The sequence below is a fragment of the Triticum aestivum genome, chromosome 2B (assembly GCF_018294505.1).
Source record: "Triticum aestivum cultivar Chinese Spring chromosome 2B, IWGSC CS RefSeq v2.1, whole genome shotgun sequence".
NCBI classification, from domain to species: Eukaryota; Viridiplantae; Streptophyta; class Magnoliopsida; order Poales; family Poaceae; genus Triticum; species Triticum aestivum.
In genome coordinates, this window is record NC_057798.1 from 192,368,063 (window position 1) to 192,390,514 (window position 22,452).

The following is a 22,452-nucleotide window of genomic DNA, read 5'->3' on the forward strand; positions in this document are numbered from 1 at the left end:
TCTCTTCGTTCAAGAGATCTTTTCGACCAATCAACTTCTTCGTTGCAGTTATCTTGGGTTATATTTAACCTAAAGTCTTCCCTAAGGAATGTTGCTATTATGGTGCTTATCAATGATCCAAGTTTTTCTCCTATCCTCTCGGCGAAAGGAGTTGTCATCTCCATGTTGACCTCAATCCAATCTATTGTTTCCGTTAGTGGCAGAATTTCGCCTCAATTTTGAGAAGTTTTCCATAAGCCCACTACAAACTTGTGTTTTTCGTTGTTGATTTTCGAACAACTCCGTTCAATCCTTCTTTGCAAGGATGCTTTCCAAGTTCATTTATGGCAGAAATTGACATTTTCTTTTCCGCCCCTTTATCCCAACAATCTAGCTTCTATTCTTTCGTTCCGGAGGCATTGTGATGTTGCTTTTTTCACTCATCATCTTGCTTTGGCAAGATCATGTTCTTCTCCTCGCTTCTCCATTTAACCGGAGTGTTGTGTCATCTCTTCAAGTTCTTTCATCTTATCAAGTTTTGCCTCTCTTTTCAACCTGACTGCTGTCTGAAATCCTTCTTACCCATTATGCCATTCTTTCAATACTTCCGGAGGCAGTGTGTTGTTGATTTCATCAAGTATCTTCCCATCTTCTCAAGTTCATGTTCTATTCCTTCCATGTTCAACCGGAGTGCTGCCCGAATTCTTCCTCTCTCATCTTGTTGTAACCGGAGTGGTTTTGAACCCTATCTTGTCCATTAAACTCTTGATTCATGTCTTTGCAACCTTTAAGTTATCGTAATGTTCCTTGTTCCTCTTTTCTAACGGATTGTTGCAATCTCATTCATCTCTGTTGTGTTCTTTCTTTCAATTTGTTCAACCTCTCAAGGTTCATGGTTTCACTCGTTTGTCGAAGAAGCAACTTAGTTTACCTCTTCTTTTCCTCTTCTGTTTCTCTCCGGTGCCATCCTAGATCTCGGGACGAGATCCTCTTGTAGTGGTGGAGTGTTGTAACGCCCCGAGACCGACGCTCCAGAATACTTCCAGCTATTTCAAGTTTTGTCGTGTGATTTGTTTTGTTTGATGCATTCATCATTGCACTTTTGCATTGCATCATGTCGTCTTGCAACCCCCTTTTTAAAACTCACCTAAATAAATTGCATGGATCATTGATCTACTTAAATCGAGGGATATTCACATGGTGATTTCTCTTTAAAACATATTCAAAGTCTCCTACTATTTTTAGGGAGCTAATAAATATTCCACTAATTTGGAATTCACCATAACACACTTGCAAAATATTCCATGCCTTTGTTATATCACTTCTTGACCTCAAACTTTGTCCATAAATTCTTTCATCGCTTTCCGGAGCTCCACCAAAAATCTCAACATTTTGGCCACTCCTAAACCTTGTCCTAGTTCAAACCATTTGAATTAATTCAAATAAGTTTGAATTTAAATCTTGCATTCGTGCCAACTTCTTTTTTCTTGGGTCAAGCTTATTTTTATGAGCCCAGGAAAACTGTCTTCGTGCGCAAATTCTTCCCCTAACCCTCTCTTTCCTTCTCTTCTCTCTATTTCTTTTCTGCTAAAGAATAGAAGGGAGGGAGAGAGAGTCCAGCCCAGCTGGGCGTCCTAGCCCATAGCACCAGCACACCTCATTAGGCCCAGCCGGCCCCAGCTCCATAACCCTAGCTACCCTGATCCCCTCCTCTCGATCCCCATCTCTCCCTCTCGTTCCTGTCCGCCGCACGCACGCACGCACAGAGGAGCGCGCCCTTGCCCCGTCCCTGTCCGCCACTCCCCCTGCTCCTCTACGCGGTGCCGACCGGCGACCAAGACGAACGGGAACCGCGCCGGAGCTCCTTCCTCTATGCCCTCTCCTGGAGCCGCTCGCTGCTGCTGCTCTTCATCGAGGCGCAAGTCCCGCCGCGGCTGCTGCTCTGCTCCTGCCCCACCGGTCGCCTCTGCCTCGACCCCGCGTCCTCGCCTCCGGCTACCGTCGCAGCTCCGTGCACCCTGGCCCCCTCGTGCCTCAACGGAGCAGGTCCCCGCGCCCCACGACTTTGTCTGCGTCGTCTCCTGCTCCTCGCCTCAAGCGCCGACGCTCCAAGGACGGCCTCCTGCAGTTTGTCGTTGCCGGAGCTCCCCACCTCCAGCAAGCAGCCAACCTCGCCACCGTCGCCATCAACCCCTCCACCTGCGTCCTGCACACCACTGCCCCGAGCGCCCCTGTCCTCGAGCACCTGTTAACTTCGGTTACGGTCAAGCGCTCTGACCCGTTGCTGCCATTGCCTTGCATCCATCTGGCCCTGTTGTGTTCATGGAGCCACTGTACCATGGCCAAGACTGAGACCGCCAAGTCCGAAGACCCCAAGTACCACGACTACCCTCGAGGACGTTGGCTCCGTCAAGTTCGACTACAACTCGTGTACGACTACCGTCGCCGTGTACCACTACTTCCACTATCGTCGCCCCGAAGATGTTGGATTCGTCAAGTACCTCTCCGAAACGAACGTGTACAACTACTTCCCCTACACCGCATCGAACCCGATCCGCTCTGAAAACGCACGCTTCAAAGGTATAACTCCGAGACGACCGCCCGTGGACGAATGCATGTGTGTTGTATGAAATGCTCGTGTGTGCATCGTGTCCGAGTTGTCATTGCACGTTCCTCCTCGTTTGCCATGCCATCGACCCGTGGGAACCCGTTAATCGGGATTACCCCACCATCCTTGCATGAACCGTTCATCCACACTTTCTTTTGCACCGACATCTCGACGAGTTGTCGGATCATCGGAATGTTGCCGTGGCACCATTTTCATTGTCGTTGTCGTGGCACCCCTTTCGTTCCACCACGGTAACAAAAGCTTCATAACATGCTCATGTCAACTTTTTCATAAAATTGCTTAAAACTTGCATTGTCATTCGCATCATGATAACAACATTTAAAATGTTTATATTTGTTGTTTCCATTAATTTGCTAAATGCATATGGGGATTTACCGTATTTGTTGTTTGCTATATCCGGCCCCATTTAAATTGTTTAGATGGTATAGTTTTGTTATGCTTCACCTCTTGCCATGTTAACCAACATTTAATATTGTTGTGTACCTAAAGGAGATTAAACTAAATATGTCCATGTGGTGTTTTGTCAATATGCAACTCGTTGCATATTGAGCTCCACTTAATTTGTAGTATTGTTTGTTGCACTTTGCCATGCCATGCCTCTTTAAACCGGACATGCATCATACTTGTGTGTGCGAGATGCCATGTTTATGTGATGGTTGTTTACCATGTTGTTTGCTTCTTTCCGGGTTGCCTTCGGTTTCGTTCCGGAGTTGTGAGGATTCATTCGACTACGTCCGCTTGTCTTCTTCATGGACTCGTTCTTCTTCCTTGCGGGATTTCAGGCAAGATGACTGCTACCCTGGATCTCACTACTATCATTGCTATGCTAGTTGTTTCGTTCTATCGCTATGCTGCGTTACCTATCTTTTGCTCCTCAAGCCTCCCCAAATTGCCATGAACCTCTAACCTTTGACACCCTTCCTAGCAAACCGCTGCTTGGCTATGTTACCGCTTTGCTCAGCCCTCTTATAGCGTTGCTAGTTGCAGGTGAAGTTGAAGGTTGCCCCATGATGGACAGGATTATGTTGGGATATCACAATATCTATTATATTATTAATGCATCTATATACTTGGTAAAGGGTGGAAGGCTCGGCCTTATGCCTGGTGTTTTTTTCCACTCTTGCCACCCTAGTTTCCGTCATACCGGTATTATGTTCCCGGATTTTGCGTTCCTTGCGCGGTTGGGTGATTTATGGGACCCCCTTGACAGTTCGCTTTGAATAAAACTCCTCCAGCAAGGCCCAACCTTGGTTTTACCATTTGCCTCACCACCACCTACTTTTCCCTTGGGACTAATTAACCCAAGGGTCATCTTTATTATAGCCCCCCCGGGCCAGTGCTTGTCTAAGTGTTGGTCCGAACTAGAGCCCTTTGCAACGCCCCCTCAGGGAAACTTGAGGTCTGGTTTTAGTTGTACGGATTGCTCATCCGGTGTTGCCCTGAGAACGAGATATGTGCAGCTCCTATCGGGATTGTCGGCGCATCGGGCGGTCTTGCTGGTTTTGTTTTACCATTGTCGAAATGTCTTGTAAACCGGGATTCCGAGTCTGATCGGGTCTTCCTAGGAGAAGGTATATCCTTCGTTGATCGCGAGAGCTTATCATGGGCTAAGTTGGGACACCCCTGCGGGGTATAAACTTTCGAAAGCCGTGCCTGCGGTTATAGGCAGATGAGAATTTGTTAATGTCCGATTGTAGATAACTTGACACCAGATCCGAATTAAAACGCATCAACCGCGTGTGTAGCCGTGATGGTCTCTTTTCGGCGGAGTCCGGGAAGTGAACACGGTCTTTGGGTTATGTTTGACGTAAGTAGGAGTTCAGGATCACTTCTTGATCATTGCTAGTTTCACGACCGTTCCGCTTGCTCTCTTCTCGCTCTTATTTGCGTATGTTAGCCACCATATATGCTTAGTCGCTGCTGCAGCCTCACCACTTTACCCCTTCCTTTCCCTTTAAGCTTTGCTAGTCTTGATACCCATGGTAATGGGATTGCTGAGTCCTCGTGGCTCACAGATTACTACAACAACAGTTGCAGGTACAGGTTATGCGATGATCATGACGCGAGAGTGATGCTTGCTTGCGTTGAGTTCTTCTTCTGCTTCTTCGATCAGGGGATAGGTTCTAGGTCGGCAGCCTGGGCTAGCAGGGTGGATGTCGTTTGAGTTTTTGTTTGTGTTTCATCCGTAGTCGGATGATGCTCTTATGTAACGTGATGTTGTATTCGTGTGGCATTGTATGCCTCTTGTATGTAACCCCATCTATTATGTAATGTTGATGTAATGATATCCACCTTGCAAAAGCGTTTCAATATGCGGGTCTATCCTTGGTGGGACCTTCGAGGTCCTTTTGTATAGGGTCGCATATTGGGCGTGACAATGGACCCCATTGGATGGGGGGTGCCAATGCTTCTCAACAATGCCACCTAGGGAATGACGCGAAGAACACCATCGTTGGTCGCACCGACAAAGTCAGCAAGACTTTCATCCGAATCCATGAACACCGACCAAGCCGAACTGCAACAGGACAGTCCATCGCGACACGCTCAATATTGGTCCACTAGAGGAAAAGCCACCGACCATGCATGCCAGCAACACCGAATAGCCATCCCCGCCAGAGACCGCCCCCATGCTGAAACACCACCACAGAAGCCGGCAGTCCGACATCCCCCACCAACTGCAACCGCACCCCGCTGCTCCCACCTCCACTTGTGCCTGGACACGCGCTCACCGGTGCCCCCTACGGTCCGCCGCATGACCGTAGATATAATTTTGAAGTCACATAATTTATATTTTGAGTCATGAACATAAATATTTGGAAAGAAAGTGAAATGTCCTATCGCCATTCCAATTTGGGCAATCCACGATGTCTTCATTTTATGTATCTATCTTAACTGATTTTTGATATATCGATAGTTTGTTGTATTACACTTTGCACTAACCTAGAGGCGTTGGCCGTGCTTACATAAAAATCAATGTCAATGAACTAATCCCGGTCTAGTTGATGGCCATAGTTAAATCTTGAAATGTGTGTGCGCCTTAACCCGCGAGGAGGAATAATATAGTGTGGGATTCATACAATGATGGTTGCACGGTCGGAAAATAACCGTGGCTACGGCCGACAGTCACCGATGCAGGAGCTTTCTCGTGTTACCTAGGGAGTTGCGTGCATGCTGTTCACAAATCACAACATATACTGATGTCACCTTTCTCTTTAATCGTTTTTAGCCAAGTCATGCTATGACTTTCTTTTCATTGATTTGATTTTGCAGTACAAGGACACCACCGAGGCGATTGAGGATGCAACACGCGCCATCCTGGAGCAATGCGAGCGGTCCAAGACAGTGAGGCGTGTCATCAGCACAGGCTCCGTTATCACGGCGTCGCCGCTCCGGGAGGACGGGGAGGGGTACAAAGAGTTTGTGAACGAATCCTGCTGGACCCCGCTCAGCCTCCCCATTGATCACAACAACGAATTCATGCACGTGAGTGTTTTCTTTCGATTTTTCTGTAGTAAAATAACTATTTCTCTCGATGGTAAACATTATCCAATTTTAATACTAAGAAGAAACATGCGAATACAGATGAATGAGATGAGCTTTATCAACGCCATGAATGTCGACTAGAAACAATTTCTACTTCTAAGAAAACAATTTCTATGCCAGTGAACGGCAGCATGAAGCGCTGGGAACTAATCCGGTGCATCGGTGCTTGTGGTGCTACCGGTGCATCAGACCTCCTAGCATATTTTAAAATGTTCCAAAAGTTGTGAAAGTATTGAGCACATTCAACATCATCATGTTGGTTGTCGCAATATTTCTACTCAAAATTTGAAGCATTGCTCAACAAGCCTGCTCATTTGGTGTACTATCAGGTAATCTCTCATCATTTTCGTTGAGAGAGCAATACGTCTCTGTGTTCACTTGTGTTATATATGCAGGAATACCTCTCCTCTAAGTGCATCGCTGAGAAGGAGCTAGTCAAGTACAACGACCGCCCCTCCAAGGGCAGAGCGTTCGACATCATCGTCCTGCTACTGGGCCTCGTAGCAGGAGACACCCTCGGCCTCCTGCCCTACATCAACAAAAGCCAGCACTTCATGCTGTCGCCGTTCACCGGCATCGAGCCTTACCACAACGCCCTCAGGTTCACGCAGGCCGTCCTCGGCGCCGTGCCGGTGGTGCACGTCGACGACGTCAGCGAGGCGCACGTCTTCTGCATGGAGCGCCAGCACGACGTGGCCGCCGGCCGGTACCTCTGCGCCACCGCGCACACCAACATGCAGGATATGGTGGAGCACTACGCGGGCAAGCATCCCGAGCTCAAGCTAGCGCGGAAAGAGTACTTTTCTTCGACTAAATATTCCAAATTAAGTGTCTGGTGGTGCATTAATTGTGAATTGTGATTAATAAGAGTTTGAAAGAACAAATGTCGAAAACATATATAGGTATGGGTGTGATCTTCTTCTCTTTTTTTTCGGGTATCACAACATGATAGATGTGTAGAACTATGTAGCTCTACATGTCAGTGTAGATTTTGGCGAACCCTTACGACGACTAGCCGGAAAGTCCAGAGGTGAAACAGGAAACCGGTACCCAGTTCAGTCCCTTAGGATGAAGGTAAAACCCTACTCTTACTCTTAATATATTGATTGGATGGAGTACAATGAGTATATGAAAGATCGTAATGATCATAGCTATGTTGAATGGAGTAGATTGTGCGCTTATTTTCTAGACCTGCCCTCGCATTAAAGAGTGTGTGGGGTAGGGTTCACAAGATCCTAGTCGGTATCTAAGGCGGTGGAGGAGTCCTCCTAGACACCGGCTTCCTTCTCTTGTGCTCCAAGTATTTTGGGCCCTTCCTTCTATAGGGCCCATGGATGCCGCCACGGCTTACGATCATTTTTACTAGGTTAAAACGTCTTGTCCGCTTTTGTTTAGTTGAAATATGTCAAGAATGTATTGAATTTGTTCCGGTTCAAATGAAAGCCATCCAGTTTGCATGAAAATCGTCCGGTTTGTTCAAATCCAATTTGAAATGTATGCGTGAACCGTTGGATGGCCGTCTCCCGTATTACTGTCCACGGACGCGTCCGCGGATGTATACTGTGTCCGTTTTAGGGGTCTATGTTGGAGATGCCCTTGCTCCGACCAAAAGGATGGCTAGGAACCGGGAAGGCGGTGGGAGGAAGAGAAAGAGAAGCAAGAATGGGTGGCGAGCAAGATGATAGGGAAATTCGGGGACATCATGGCAAAGGAAGAGACATGCGTCGAGTACAATGCCGTAAAGGAGAAAAAGAAGGCCGAGAGGTTTGACAAGTTGACCATGGCGCAAGAGAAGTCGATCTAGCTTCAAGAGAAGAAGGTTGAGCTTGCAAACACTTCGGAGGACAACAAGATGTTAACCATAAGATGTCGGACTTCGATACTGATGCAGCGAAGACAGTGCAAGCCTACTGGCAGTTGAAGCATTTGGTGGCCGATTTGGAGGAGCCGAGTGAGGAGGGGTCGGCCGCACGGTGAAGAACTTGCACGGACAACCGGTCTTGGAGGAGAAAACAGGTTTTTACACAGATAGCCAGGCTAACAACTTTTGGGATCGACCAAACTTCAAAAAACTTAAAATCATTACCCGTTTCGGAAAAAAAAAACTTAAAATCATTTGAAGCTTTTTGTTTGTAATTGCATATGCTTACACTTATTTACATGTGCAACAAACAATTATTGATCGAAATATGCATGTCAAAGGGAGGCCACCCGAGGCGGACATTTGCTGCATACGGTTGGATGGCCATCCCTTATGGTCTTATCCGTTGTCCGTGGACACGTTCATGTGTTCATTTTGATGAACTGCGCTGGAGATGGCCTAGAAGTCACGGGATGGATCCAATGAACTGGCATACATATGCAGTAGCAGCAGAATATGAATTGTTTGCAGTCAACTTCCAGCAGGTGATATCATCATCTAACTACGTTTTTCATTGTTCCCGGTCAGCCACCTCGGAGGCTGCGTTCAGGTGTCTTTACTGGCTAAGCATGAGCTTAGCATTGGATGGGTGCCGTAGCCAACATAACAGGTTGCCACCGTCCACATACGAGCTTGAGATTTTTCCAAGAGTCTCCTGCAGCTAATTCGTGGTGTACCGGACGCTTACCACGGGCTCTGATATTTCCACGCAATAACTGTGACAAACCAAATCTACATAATCGGAGGTGGACTGGACACCTACTACTGGCTCCGACATTTCCTCCGAATCCACTGTCATTGTCCGCGAGCTCTTATGTCTTTACGGATAGATTGGGCGTATAGGGATGATATAAGTGATTTGGCTGGGTTATTTTTTTAAATGTTCGGTCACTGATCGAACACGTCCGTATTGTTTTTTGAGGATGTCAGACGGTAGATGCTCTAATTACAGCAAGGCGGTGTTGACACCAGATTTTGGCATGGTCAAAAACATAATTGAGAAGGCCTCTGTTGACACCAGATTTTGGCGCGGTTAAGAACTTGATTAAGATGGCCACAAATAGAGAAGTGATCTACATGAAAAAGTTTCATATTATCGATATGAACATCTTTGAAGTTTGGGTTGTTGCCATCCGACCTCATCTCAAGGGCCGAAACTATGCTCAAAATATTATGATTTTGTATTCAGAGTATTGTTCGGCCAATTATGCCTTCAAGACGACCTCCTATGAGAAAAGTTTCTACACGGGTTGTCTTCGTCTCGTCGAAACGATCGATTTGATATAAAGAACGTCTCCATCGGAGTTCGTATGAAAAAGTTAGAGCCAAAACAGTCTGCTGCAAAATTTTAGCCCGAAAGTTCCGGGCAAAACTTCCGGGGAGGTTCCGGGCTAAACCGAAAGTTTGCACGCGGAGCACCCCGAAAACTGAAATTTTAACATTATTTGCAGATTTGCGGGGCCAGTTTCGACATCAAGATGACCTCGGATAAAAAATTGTTCAACTAATGAGTTTTTTTACATTGCAAGATCTACAACTTTGCTTTTGGGACCATCGCGATCCGAAGCCGTATGCGACCTGCAGGAGCTGTGCAAGAGGGCAACTTGATGTAATTTTAGCCCGGAAATTCCGGGCTGACCGGAAGTTCCGGCCCTCGTAGTCCGAGTTAGGTTGTCTTTTGATGTTTTGGACGGGATTTGAGTCCGTTTCTTGTACGAAAAGTCTAGCCGCCTCATATATATGTAGGAGGTGACGGCCGATTGAATAACAACACACAATCGAACAATCAATCTACTTTTTACCCTAATTTTACATCTCTCCCTTGTTCTTTCTCTCTCGTTCTTCGTTCGTTCTTCGTGTTGAAGGGCAGCGATCCTCGAGGCTCTAGGGGCGGGCGAACCGGCCTAGGGCAGCCCATAGCCGCCGCGCGTCCAGACGGGGTCCTTCCCGGGCGCGTGGGGTTTCGGGTGCTCAAAAGCGCCCGCCGGATTGCTTGGATTGCTTGCGTACCACGCTTCCGGACGGGTCTCCTTCGACGTGAGCTGCGGTGCATCACCCTCGGCGTTGAAGGTACACGGTGACGTGTTCGTGTGCGAACACACTTTTTGGCGACTCCGCTGGGGACGAAAGATCAAGAATCAACATCAACCATGTCGGATCTCCCCAAGCCCTCAGAAGTTAGCACCGATAACATCATTAAGCCCGGTCTTGATGAACTATCGGATGAACATCGCCAAGCCCACGAAGCACGCAAGAAGCAGCGTGAAGAGGCTTTTGATGCGCTCAAGAAGAAGCGCGAGGAGGAGGATTTGGAGGCGTTTCTTTCAAGTTTCAAGAAGGACCGTCAAGGCAACATCACTCCTGTTGGAAACGTCAATTTCCCTCCTCTCATCGACGAACAAGATGTAATCACTGTGAGTAAAGTTTTTTCTCCGGAGCAAGTGGCTGTGATTGAAAGTCTTGTTAGCAAGGGTAATGTGATGGCATACAATTCTTTTGTGGCTAGTGCTAATGCTCAGAAAAATATGCCTCCGTCATCTAGTGGTACTGTTGGTGTATCTGAAAACGCTAGTCCAACTTTACCTATTTCATCGGCACCTCCTATACAACAACAATATAGTATGCCGTTGAATTTTTACCCTAGTCAAACCAACCAGCTTATGACTACACCTACATACCCTAATCCTATTATGAGTGTGCCCAATTCGGCGTCAATGCCGAATCATTTTGTCACAGCACCCATAGGCGCAAATATGTTTGGTCTTCCGCCGAATTATGGTTCGGCGCCCATCCCACAAGTTGCACCAATAGCTAGTACTCAGGTTGCTCCTATGTCATTGCCACAAACATCTTCATCTACCTCGGATCCAATTTTAGCTAAATTAAGGGAGGATTTGCATAAGATGTTTCTAGAAACTTTTGGAAACGAGCCGAAAGTAAAGAGTCGTGTGTATCAAAAGCCTTATCCTGAACACTTTGATGCAATTTCTTACCCTCAAGGTTATAAGGTTCCTGGTTTTGTTAAATTTAGTGGTGAGGGTACGAAAACAACTTGGGAGCATGTGAGTCAGTATCTAGCACAGTTGGGTGAAGCAGGTTCCATAGAAGAGTTGAAAGTGCGTTTATTTCCCTTGTCTTTAATTGGTACCGCATTTTCATGGTTTGCTGCTTTACCAGATGGCTCAATTCTCTTATGGTCGCAATTAGAACAAAAGTTTCATGATCACTTTTATAGCGGCGATAATGAGCTAAAGTTGTCACATCTTACATCGGTTAGGCAGAAACATGATGAATCGGTCACCGATTACGTCAAGAGATTTAGAGATATAAAGAACCGATGTTATAGCTTAGTGATAACTGAGAGAGACTTGGCGGATCTTGTTCTTAATGGTTTAAAAACTCACATTAAAGAGAGGTTGGAAAGTTATGAGTTTTTGAATATTAACCAAGTCTTGCAAAAGGCGTTGGATCAAGAGAGTCGAAGTAAAGAGGTTCATAGGTCTACAACCGATCGTCCTAGAATGCATATGATTGAACACAATGATGATAATTCGGACGATGAGGTTGATGTCTATACTACTGAATTCGTTTGGTCCTCAAAGGCCAAACCCTATATGTGCAATGCTCTTAAGCCGATTCGCAAGAATCGTGATGAGGATATGAGGTTCACTTTTGATATATCAAAGTGTGATAAAATATTTGATGCTCTCTTGCAAGACAAGATGATTAGAATATCACACACCATACCGCCATTTGAGAAGTTAAAACGGCGTGCTTATTGCAAGTACCATAATTCATTTTCTCATACTACTAATGATTGCAATGTTTTTCGACGACAGATACAATCGGCCATTAATGACGGACGATTGAATTTTGCTGAGATGCAAGTTGATAAACAACCCTTCCCGATAAACACCATGGACTTGGAAGGGAAGAAAATGTTAATTCGGCCTAACATAGCCGAATCCGCTAATAAAGATAATGTTGATATTGGTGAACCCAGGAATAGCAAGGAGGGCGACAAGGTCCTGGGAAGAAAGATTGTGCTTGAGAAGCAACCCGATGGCAAGGAAGTGTTGAAGATCACTATAAAAAATGCTACACTCGGGGGGCAACCACAAGTGCAAGAGGATACTCATGTTAAATTGATCAAGCCTAAGAATTCAGAAGTTGGCAAGTGGAAAAAGAATGAAACTAAGTACAAGAAAATCAAGCCAACTTTTGATATGTTGCTATCCAAATATGCAAGTCAAGCGGCTGGTTCTAGCTCTAATCGGCCATCACATTCAAAGCGTTCAAGATTGCCTCTGGAGCAAGAGTTTCGACGCTATGTAAGACCATATGGGTCATGGGCACCGACACCATGGATGTCACAACCCTGCTATGCGCCATATTACATGAGAGGCTTCAGTGGAGGATGGGGGCAGCCCCCAATGGCTCCTTATGCTTTTCATATGGGGCGGGCAGCACCTAGAAGGCCTGCTCGCGAGAGACTTTATTACCCCGCACAAGGCCGTTTGAGCTATGGTGCTAATCGGTCAACAAAAATTTCTCCAAGTAAGGCCAACAAAAAAGTGTGGCGTGTTAAGTCACCTAATGCGGAAATTGCAGAATGTGACAAGCAAAAGGAGATCGAAAAGCCGGTTGTTGGTAATCTGGCTACTTCTAATGGTGATATTGTTATTGTTCAGCAGGGTTCGATGGTTAATGATCATGAGGCGAGCACAAGCAAGACCAAAGCAAGGGATCCCAAATATACTCAACCTAAGTGGTGTCCTCCCGGTTTAACTAAGACCATGAAAAGGAGACTACAACGCATGAGGAACCACGAGAAGGTAGAGCATAACGAGGAGAGGCAAAGGGACGAATTTTTTAATAAAATTTGGCCCATGGCACTCACAAAACAAGTGTGGAGGCCTAAACAAAAACAAAACACAAATGCTTCTACATTAGCTGCAGCAATACCTTCACCACCGAAAGAGGATGATGTGACCCCTATTACATCGTCCACACCACCTGAAACATCCCCTTCAATTGAGGAAACTTTAAGCCCAATATACACATTGGGAGATGAAGATGAGGTGGTGGATTATGAATCTACGCCGGTTCAGGAAGGTATGGATATTAATATGGTATATTACTTACCTGCCGAGTTTCGTGCTACACGTAAAGAAGGGGAGGTAGCCAAGCTGGATTTTGGTCCTAAGAATGCTATCTTCGAGAAGCCAAGAGAACCGGTGAAACACTTGAAGCCATTGTACCTCAAAGGTCATATTAACGGATCGCCGGTTGCTAGGATGCTCGTTGATGGTGGTGCTGTGGTAAATCTTATGCCCTACTCGGTCTTCAAAAGGTTGGAGTTAGATGATGATGCGTTGATGAAGACCAATATGGTACTTAATGGATTCGAGGATAAAGAAAAGACAGAGGCAAAAGGTGTGATGTGCATGGAACTCACCGTGGGAAGCAAAACTTTGGCCACCACATCTTCATTGCCGAGGTGCAAGATAACTATAATGTTATATTAGGTCGCGATTGGGTTCATGCTAACCAATGTGTGCCATCTACCATGCATCAATTTTTAATACAATGGATCGATGATGAGGTAGAAATCATTCACGCGGATAATTCGGCTTGTGTTGTTTTGGCCGATGCATCAGTGGATTGGAATCGTCCCGATGTAACTTGCTTAACAGGGCATGACCTCTCGGAGTTTGATTTCCTTAGTGCTACAAGGAACGGGTTCATTCCCATCTCTTTAAAGCCGATTGATGGTAATCGGTTACAAGGTATGATGTGAACAAGAAGTTAAAATCAACGGCCGATATATAACTATCGCCCTTAGCATAAACATGGCCGATGCATAATTATCGTCCTGAGAAAAATAAATGGCCGATGGAGTGTTGACATCGTCCTTATAACAAATACATTGCAAATTATTTTTCGGCACGCAAGTTTTGCCGAAAAACAGGGGGACATGTGTTGACACCAGATTTTGGCATGGTCAAAAACATAATTGAGAAGGCCTCTGTTGACACAAGATTTTGGCGCGGTTAAGAACTTGATTAAGATGGCCACAAATAGAGAAGTGATCTACATGAAAAAGTTTCATATTGTCGATATGAACATCTTTGAAGTTTGGGTTGTCGCCATCCGACCTCATCTCAAGGGCCGAAACTATGCTCAAAATATTATGATTTTGTATTCAGAGTATTGTTCGGCCAATTATGCCTTCAAGACGACCTCCTATGGGAAAAGTTTCTACACGGGTTGTCTTCGTCTCGTCGAAACGATCGATTTTGATATAAAGAACGTCTCCATCGAAGTTCGTATAAAAAAGTTAGAGCCAAAACAGTCTGCTGCAAAATTTTAGCCCGGAAGTTCCGGGCAAAACTTCCGGGGAGGTTACAGGCTAAACCGAAAGTTTGCACGCGGAGCACCCCGAAAACTGAAATTTTAAAATTATTTGCAGATTTGCGGGGTCAGTTTCGACATCAAAATGACCTCGGATGAAAAAATGTTCAACTAATGAATTTTTCTACATTGCAAGATCTACAACTTTGCTTTTGGGACCATCGCGATCCGAAGCCGTATGCGACCTGCAGGAGCTGTGCAAGAGGGAAACTTGATTTAATTTTAGCCCGGAAGTTCCGGCCCTCGTAGTCCAAGTTAGGTTGTCTTTTGATGTTTTGGACGGGATTTGAGTCCTTTTATTGTACGGAAAGTCCAGCCGCCTCATATATATGTAGGAGGTGACGGCCGATTGAATAACAACACACAATCGAACAATCAATCTACTTTCTACCCTAGTTTTACATCTCTCCCTTGTTCTTTCTCTCTCGTTCTTCGTTCGTTCTTCGTGTTGAAGGACAGCGATCCTCGAGGCTTTAGGGGCGGGCGAACCGGCCTAGAGCAGCCCATAGCCGCCGCGCGTCCAGACGGGGTCCCTCCCGGGCGCGTGGGGTTTCGGGTGCTCAAAAGCGCCCGCCGGATTGCTTGCGTACCGCGCTTCCGGACGGGTCTCCTTCGACGTGAGCTGCGGTACATCACCCTCGGCGTTGGAGATACACGGTGACGTGTTCGTGTGCGAACAGGCGGGGCATGTGGATAATACCACGGAGGCTTTGGGTGCAGCACCGCACACGTATATATACAGACACAGGATCAATGGGCGTGAGAGGATAAGGGGCCGGCCGGAAAAGGATGAGCAGGGTGTGCGTCACCGGAGCTGCAGGCTACATCGCGTCCTGGCTCGTCAAGAAGCTCCTCGACAGAGGCTGCACCGTCCATGGGACCGTACGAAACCTCGGTATGTGCCCTATCCCACGCTGATTCCTCCCGTCCCGTGCATGCAAGCCACTGTAGAACGACGCCCCGGCCACGTCCTGCAAGCCCCCGATGGCCCAGCCGATGTTCCCTATGCGTACTCCTGAGCAGTGAGAGCACAATTGGCCTGGCAGGGGATGAGAAGAAGACGGAGCTGCTGAGGGGGCTCCCCGGCGCGGCGGAGCGGCTGGTGCTGTTCGAGGCGGACATCTATGACGCTGCCTCATTCGAGCCGGCCATCCAAGGCTGCGAGTTCGTCTTCCTCGTCGCCACCCCGCTGCAGCACAACTCCGGCAGCTCCAAGGTAAACCAGTCATTAGTTGTCTCGGCCGGTTTGTGTATTAGTCACGAAGATAACAGGGGGTGCTCTTGCTTTTATCAAAAGAAAAAAGACCGCCTATTCTCAGGTATCTGGTTTTTTTTTTTTTGACATCTGTCACTTGTACTCTCAGTCGTTGGGCCAAGAGTGAGCGGCTAGATCTTCTTCCTCATGCAGCCGCCGGCCCACCTCGCCCTAACCGCCTGCTTCTGTCTTCCGCGGCCGGTGGCTACCGCCGTGTCCTTAGCCTCTCCTCCTCGCCATGCTGGCCGTCATCCCAGCTATCCCTCTAAACCTTGTCCTGATGAACACAGCTCCGGCTACCCTTAACACCCCTTAACCACCATGTTAAGTTTATCGCTCGCTCCGGCCGGCTTTCGCTCATACATGGCTTCACCTTGCCATGGCGAACGCTCATAGCTAGAGCTCCTCACACTCTTCGTCCTCGCGCTACACCAGAGGAAAAAAGTGACTGACACGAGAGTTTAGCAAAACCCCCCAAAAAAGCATCGACATATGTTCTCCCCAGTGGAACCATCTACATACGGTACAGCTCCACGCCATCACGCTCATGTGACACCTGTCATTTCTCCATGGCACTACTTCCTTTGAATTCTCTGTTTATGACCCTGTGACGTGAGAGGAGAGGACACAAGCTTCGTCGCTGCTCGCCGCAAAACAACGTCGTCAATAGCTCTACCCCCTTGGCAATTGGTACGCACTCGCTAGCTCTAGGCTGCCGTCGGTTTCTATAGCAAGAGTTTTTTGCACGCCGAAGCAATCGTAGCCCATTTTTCTTATTCTTGCAAGCTTGTCGCTTATTTGAATGAACACGACTGTATTTTTTTATTTTTTTGCGGATTACTGTTGTTTGAAGTGTGCTACATTGTTGGCGTCACTTTTGTTTGTTTTCCCCTTGATTTGGTTTTGGCAGTACAAGGACACCACCGAAGCGACATTGGACGCGACGCGCACCATCCTGCAGCAGTGCGAGCGGTCCAAGACGGTGAAGCGTGTCATCCACACGGGCTCCGTTGTCACAGCCTCGCCGCTCCGGGAGGACGGCGACGGGTACAAAGAGTTCGTGAACGAATCCTGCTGGACCCCACTCGGCCTGTCCTGCGACCACAGCAACGAATACATGGACGTGAGCGCTTCTAATTCCTGGTCCAGAACTATTTGCACCACTATATATCCTGCTGGACCCCACTCGGCCTGTCCGGCGAAATTTTTTATTTAAAAGGACCAAGTGAACAACGGAATTGACAGAAAAGACCCCCTCTAAATAAAATTGACAAAAAAGACCCCTCAGCTGTGACGGCAGGCGTGCCAGCCGACACGTGACACTTGCCGCCATGTGCGGAGGCGGCAGCCCCTGCCGCCACTAGACCAGTCGGCAGGCGCGTCGTAACAGATTTTCGGCCGAGCGTGGGAGCTGGAACGTAACTGGAGACAAGAGGTGGGCCCTGCCATCTTTGGAGTGGCGGCACCTTCTTTTTGCCTGACAGACGACTAGACAGCGCACAACACCTCCTCTGTATATATAGAAAATTTAAAAGAGAGCATGCATCTATGCGACCTGGTGTTCACGAACTAGAAATCTGGCTAGCTTCTGTACGTGCATATCTAGCCCTCTTTTGGTGATTATTTCTCTTAGATCAAAGTATAAAACTTTAATCTATTTGCACCACTATATTCTCCGCGATGAACTCTACAAATAGAGTCCAATATTGAATATATTCTTTCTTTTATAAATTTCTAGCAACACGTGGGGCCCATACGTCATAGAGTAGCTCATTGCTAAACCAATGCATGTGTCAACGCGGGTGACACGCAACTGCCGAAAGCCACCGAATCACCGGTTGGTGGTGTCCCGTCGGGCGCGCAACAGCAGCACCTGCCGCCAGCGGGCGTGGCGGCAGCAACACGTGGCCCGAGCTGCCGTCTCACGCAGTGGCGGCAGGGCCCACCTCCTGTCTCCCGTTCCGTTCCAGCTCCCGCTCGGCCGAAAATCTGTTACGCGGCGCCTGCCGCCTGGCACCGTGGCGGCAGGGCTGGCCGCCTCTGCATATGGCGGCAGGTGCCACGTGTTAGTTGGCGCGCCTGCCGCCATGGCCGAGGGGGTCTTTTCTGTCAATTTTATCTAGAGGGGGTCTTTTCTGGCAATTTCATTGGGTAGGTGGTCCTTTTCGTCAAAAAATTGGCCCCAGCAAGGCCATGCACAATTCATTCAACTCATCATACAAATCTACTCCCCCCGTTCCTAAATACTAGGAATGTACCGTGCGTTACAACGGAGTCAAAATAGAACAATATATGTTCACAAATTTGAAGAAAAATAACTCTAGTTTTGGTACTAAAAATATACTCGTAGTAGGTTTCACTCAAAATATTCCTCGTGGATGTTTTGAGGTGAGGGAGGGATGTGCCTGGTTTCAAGATATTAAGGGGTTTTACGTAAATTGGACAAGAGAAGTGGGGTCTTGTTGTAAAAATGCCATAGCTTAACTCATAGTCGTTAGATGCAGATTTGATGATTAGAAATAACGGATGGCAGACACATCATCATCACCAACTGGGTCTTTTATAGGAGTTGAGATAAGTCTTTGTAGAGATATTACTATGGACTATGTATGATGCAAAATGAGTGAAACTATCTCTAAAGTACATCTATATATAAATTTATATGTGGTCTATAGTGAAATCTCTGCAAAGACTATCAGATGAAGTAGCTATGTCGGGTCCTTCGTTACATGAGGATGCGATTAATGGGCAATCATATGTGGACTCTGCCTATCAGATTAACAAAGAAAAAATGGTGCAGCGACATTGTGACTACAATCAGAAAGCAAACCGATTACATGTCACATATAATGTGCCACATATTCTAGGCTGCCATCCATATTGTTTAAGCGAAATCTGGGCTACCGTCTCCAAGTGGATGCGCAAATTCGCAGGGCCACACAGGCGTGGTAGCACGCACCCATCCTTTCCCGGCCACCCGATTGCCTCGCGATCCACAAAGTAATTTGTTCCCACACGAGGGCACAACAAGTTTTAAGTTTTATCTTTGAAACTTCAAATTTTGCATGTGAATCTTATAATTTTCTCTCTCGCTTGTATCAAGTTTCACCGTTGAAACTTTAAGCGATTTTTTTGCCGCGCAGGTACGAAAGATGTGATTTTCTCGGTCGCTTGTACTAGGTTTCAAAATATGAAACTTAACAAAAGAATTAAAACTTATCAGAATGGATGTTATTTGAAAGCCCTCGTCATAAGAAACACGAATACGGGAACAAACTTAATTTAGTCTTTTCGTTCAAAATATATAAAAGATTGAAAATCGAAGGCCAAAAGAAAAAGCATGCAAGGGGGCCGGTTTGGTGCCCTTGCGCCTGTGTGCCACAAATTCTCTCCCCAAGTGGATGCATAAACACCCAAAGTTCAAAGCAACTCCTCTTTCACATGGTACAGAGCCAATGGGTGGCCATGGGAACACCTTACAGAAATGAAAAAAAATTATTTGTTATACACCATATCATTGTGAAAACTTCCCAAAAAGCCAGCACCCTTAACCTTAAACGCCACAAACACTGTCCTCTACACAAAACCGTGAAAAAGGTGACATCTTTAATTGTCCTACCAATTATGTTTATCTATTATGTTTATCTAAGATATCTTTGGTTATAAGTAAATACCTAATAATGATCTTAACCGCAAGGGACATCTTAAGTTTATATAAAAACATTGCACAAAAAACATGGTTCTCGTTCATAATGTGTGTGTGCATTGATTTGACAATAAAGTAACCCTAATTGTGGTGTTTTCATGAGAATACATCCAAGTCCTCAGATAAATCAATTTCCATCAAGGAGCACCAAGTGAATCCAGGGCGTCCATCCCTACTCAAAATCCATAAAAATAACATACAATGGTATAGTTACAAAAATATCTACCATACTGACATGTTTTTGCTTGGTGATATTGTGCAAGGTAGGGTACTACTTGCCGAGGGACCTATTCCCCAATCATATGTCCTCCCAAAACCTAGTATATGATCCAGTCATCACTCCCAAACGTGAAAGCACACACACAAAAAAAATCGTCTTTAAACTCACAGGCCTTTTTGGAAAGTTTCCAGTAAGGGTAGTCTGATGGTCTTACAGTACCTAAGAAAGACGGCGTGAGTGGATATACTTATTGCGTAGGAAGTCTTGTCATGCCCCGTCATAATTTAACAACTTGAAAAACATTTATTTAGAATTTTTTGCAATGCCTCATCATAATTTAACAACTTGAAAAAACATTTAATTGTAAATTTTTTTAATCCCCATATCTTCCATGCCCAACCCTCCTTGGTCTCCATGTTGACTTGCATTATCTATAGGCTTATGTATCCTCGAAGACCATCTCTGAGGAGGAATTACTCAAGTACAACGATGACTTCTTCGAGGGTAGAGCGTTCGACGTTGTTGTCTTGGTATGCGGCCTCGTAGGAGGAGACACCATCCTGCCGTACATCAGTGATAGCCTCCATGTCATGTTGTCGCCTCTAACCGGCATCGAGATCTATCACAACTCCCTCAAGTTCCTACAGGCCCTCCTCGGCTCCGTACCACTGGTGCATGTCGATGACGTCTGCGAGGCACATGTCTTCTGCATGGAGAAGTCGTCTGATGTTGTTGGTGGCCGATACCTTTGCACCACCGCGCACACCAACATGCATGACATCTTGGAGCACTACGCCCGCATGCACCCCGAACTCGAGCGGATCAAAGAGTACGTTTTTGAACAAAATATCATTCTTTGACTATCTCTTACGTGGTGCTTTCTGATAAATATTTTTGGGGTGTGTGTGTGACTGTTAGAGTGGTGGGAGAGGGATTGAGAGTGCAGGCTAACACAAACAAACTTGTGGAGCTGGGATTCAAGTATAAGTATGGAGCAGAGGAGGTGCTTGATGGAAGCGTGGATTGCGGGAAGAGGTTAGGATTGTTGTAATATGCACATGCATACGTTGCTCGTGTGCTAGCATACATTTGACAGTCAAAATATATGTATATATGTCATTTTTGGACTCTTGTGTTTATTCTTGAAAGTTGTTGAGGTTGTTGTACCTTATTTACGGTTATCTTGGTTGTATCTTAAGGTTTTAATGATACAATATGTAGAAAGCATAGATATGTATAGCTGTGTGATATATTCTCCTTATCTTGAAAATTTATTTTTGATCATTCACTTTTTCTGTTAGCTATTTTGTGGAATTCAATCCATCAAATTATTAACTCTTTATCTAAGATAAAGTGACCAAAATTATCAATCCGAGTTGTCAAGTGAAAGCCCCAAAAGAAAAAACAACCCAATCAATAGATATGAAACACATGGCTTGGCCTAATACTAATATTGCATTTAATTGTGTTAATTTCAACTACTACTTAGACGAACTATATAATAGACTAAACTCAAGAATGCAACATGTGTTAACAAGGAATATTAATCACAAAAACAAAAAGAAAGAAGAACAAGTTTTAGTTTATTTCTAAAGAAGACTAAATTCTAGGAGTGATGCCACCTGACAGAAAATTTGAACAAAGACAAAATAAAGTCAAAAAGAATTCAAGGATAAAATAACTACAAGGCTTATTTACCCCTAAGTTAAACAATAGGAAATTTAAGAAAAAAATATACAACTATGACTAAATTTTAAAAACCAAAAATAAAACTTATTGTCAAACTCGTTTCTATATATATTGTAAACTTGGACAAGAATTGCAAAAACTGAACACTTTGTCCTATTGTGCAATAGCAAGTGTAAACTTGTGCACTTCAATAATATTTGAAAAAATCGACTCAGCATTATTTTACCATATCTGATAAGTCTAATATTCAAGATTGAAGAATATCTAGCACTTTTCCGCGATGTTCAACTATAACACAACCCTGTGCTGACAAAAAAGGAATAGACGATCCATGCAATTTTTGTCCATTAACTCTTCGTTCCAACAACCGAAATGTTATATTCCGGAACAAGCAAAGACATAGCTGATGAATCGCCCATGGGTGTTATCCCTGAAGGAAATATGCCCTAGAGGCAATAATAAAGTTGTTATTTTATATTTCCTTGTTCATGATAAATGTTTATTGTTCATGCTAGAACTGTATTAACCGGAAACTTGATACATGTGTGAATACATAGACAAAACACCGTGTCCCTAGTATGCTTCTACTAGACTAGCTCGTTGATCAAAGGTGGTTAAGTTTTCTAGCCATGGACATGGGCCATAGATGAGAGGAGAGGCATGCCACAAGGAGGTGCCCCCCCATGGGGAGTCCGAATTGGACTAGGGGACGGGGCGCGACCCCCTTTCCCTCTCCCTCTCCCTCTCTTTCCCTTTCCCCCTCCGTTGGAAAGGAAGGGGGAGCCGACTAGGACTTGGAGTCCTAGTAGGACTCCCCCCCATGGCGGGCCCTAGAGCCGGCCTCCTCCCCTTTCCTCCTTTATATACGGGGGCAGGGGGCAACCCAAAGCACATCAATTGTCGTAGCCGTGTGCCGTGCCCCCTCCACCGTTTACTCCTCCGATCATATTGTCATAGTGGTTAGGCGAAGCCCTGCGCAGATCACATCACCATCACCGTCACCACGCCGTGGTGCTGACGGAACTCATCTCCTTTGTACCTCTACTGGATCAAGAGTTCGAGAGACGTCATCGAGCTGAATGATACGTCCATTTTA

The 22,452-nt window shown here is 45.8% G+C and overlaps 2 protein-coding genes across 5 annotated transcripts; both read left to right on the top strand.

The window, feature by feature from the left end:
* The first annotated feature begins 5,689 nt into the window (after nucleotides 1-5,689).
* On the top strand, nucleotides 5,690-7,011 carry LOC123039160 (putative anthocyanidin reductase). The gene is made up of 3 exons (XM_044462434.1): nucleotides 5,690-5,755; nucleotides 5,879-6,091; nucleotides 6,547-7,011. The coding sequence occupies exons 1-3, from the start codon at nucleotides 5,690-5,692 to the stop codon at nucleotides 7,009-7,011; spliced, it is 744 nt and encodes a 247-aa protein (XP_044318369.1).
* An 8,140-nt stretch (nucleotides 7,012-15,151) lies between these two features.
* On the top strand, nucleotides 15,152-20,939 carry LOC123044291 (putative anthocyanidin reductase). 4 transcript variants are annotated; one of them, XM_044466994.1, is made up of 6 exons: nucleotides 15,152-15,381; nucleotides 15,533-15,702; nucleotides 16,652-16,864; nucleotides 20,105-20,197; nucleotides 20,306-20,496; nucleotides 20,586-20,939. In XM_044466994.1, exons 1-6 carry the CDS (start codon nucleotides 15,276-15,278, stop codon nucleotides 20,716-20,718), a joined length of 906 nt encoding a protein of 301 aa, XP_044322929.1. In that variant the 5' UTR covers nucleotides 15,152-15,275; the 3' UTR covers nucleotides 20,719-20,939. The 4 variants fall into 4 exon arrangements, with proteins under 4 accessions (XP_044322929.1, XP_044322930.1, XP_044322928.1 ...); XM_044466995.1 differs by having other exon boundaries at nucleotides 20,315-20,496; XM_044466993.1 differs by having other exon boundaries at nucleotides 20,105-20,496.
* Nucleotides 20,940-22,452: the final 1,513 nt, after the last annotated feature.

Coding starts and splice junctions, on each gene's coding strand:
- LOC123039160 (XM_044462434.1), top strand. CDS start 5,690: ATGGTTGCACGGTCGGAAAATAACCGTGGCTACGGCCGACAGTCACCG. Junction 5,756..5,878: donor CGATGCAGGAGCTTTCTCGT/GTTACCTAGGGA, acceptor TTGATTTTGCAG/TACAAGGACACCACCGAGGC. Junction 6,092..6,546: donor ACAACAACGAATTCATGCAC/GTGAGTGTTTTC, acceptor TTATATATGCAG/GAATACCTCTCCTCTAAGTG.
- LOC123044291 (XM_044466993.1), top strand. CDS start 15,276: ATGAGCAGGGTGTGCGTCACCGGAGCTGCAGGCTACATCGCGTCCTGG. Junction 15,703..16,651: donor ACAACTCCGGCAGCTCCAAG/GTAAACCAGTCA, acceptor TGGTTTTGGCAG/TACAAGGACACCACCGAAGC. Junction 20,497..20,585: donor GAACTCGAGCGGATCAAAGA/GTACGTTTTTGA, acceptor TGTGACTGTTAG/AGTGGTGGGAGAGGGATTGA.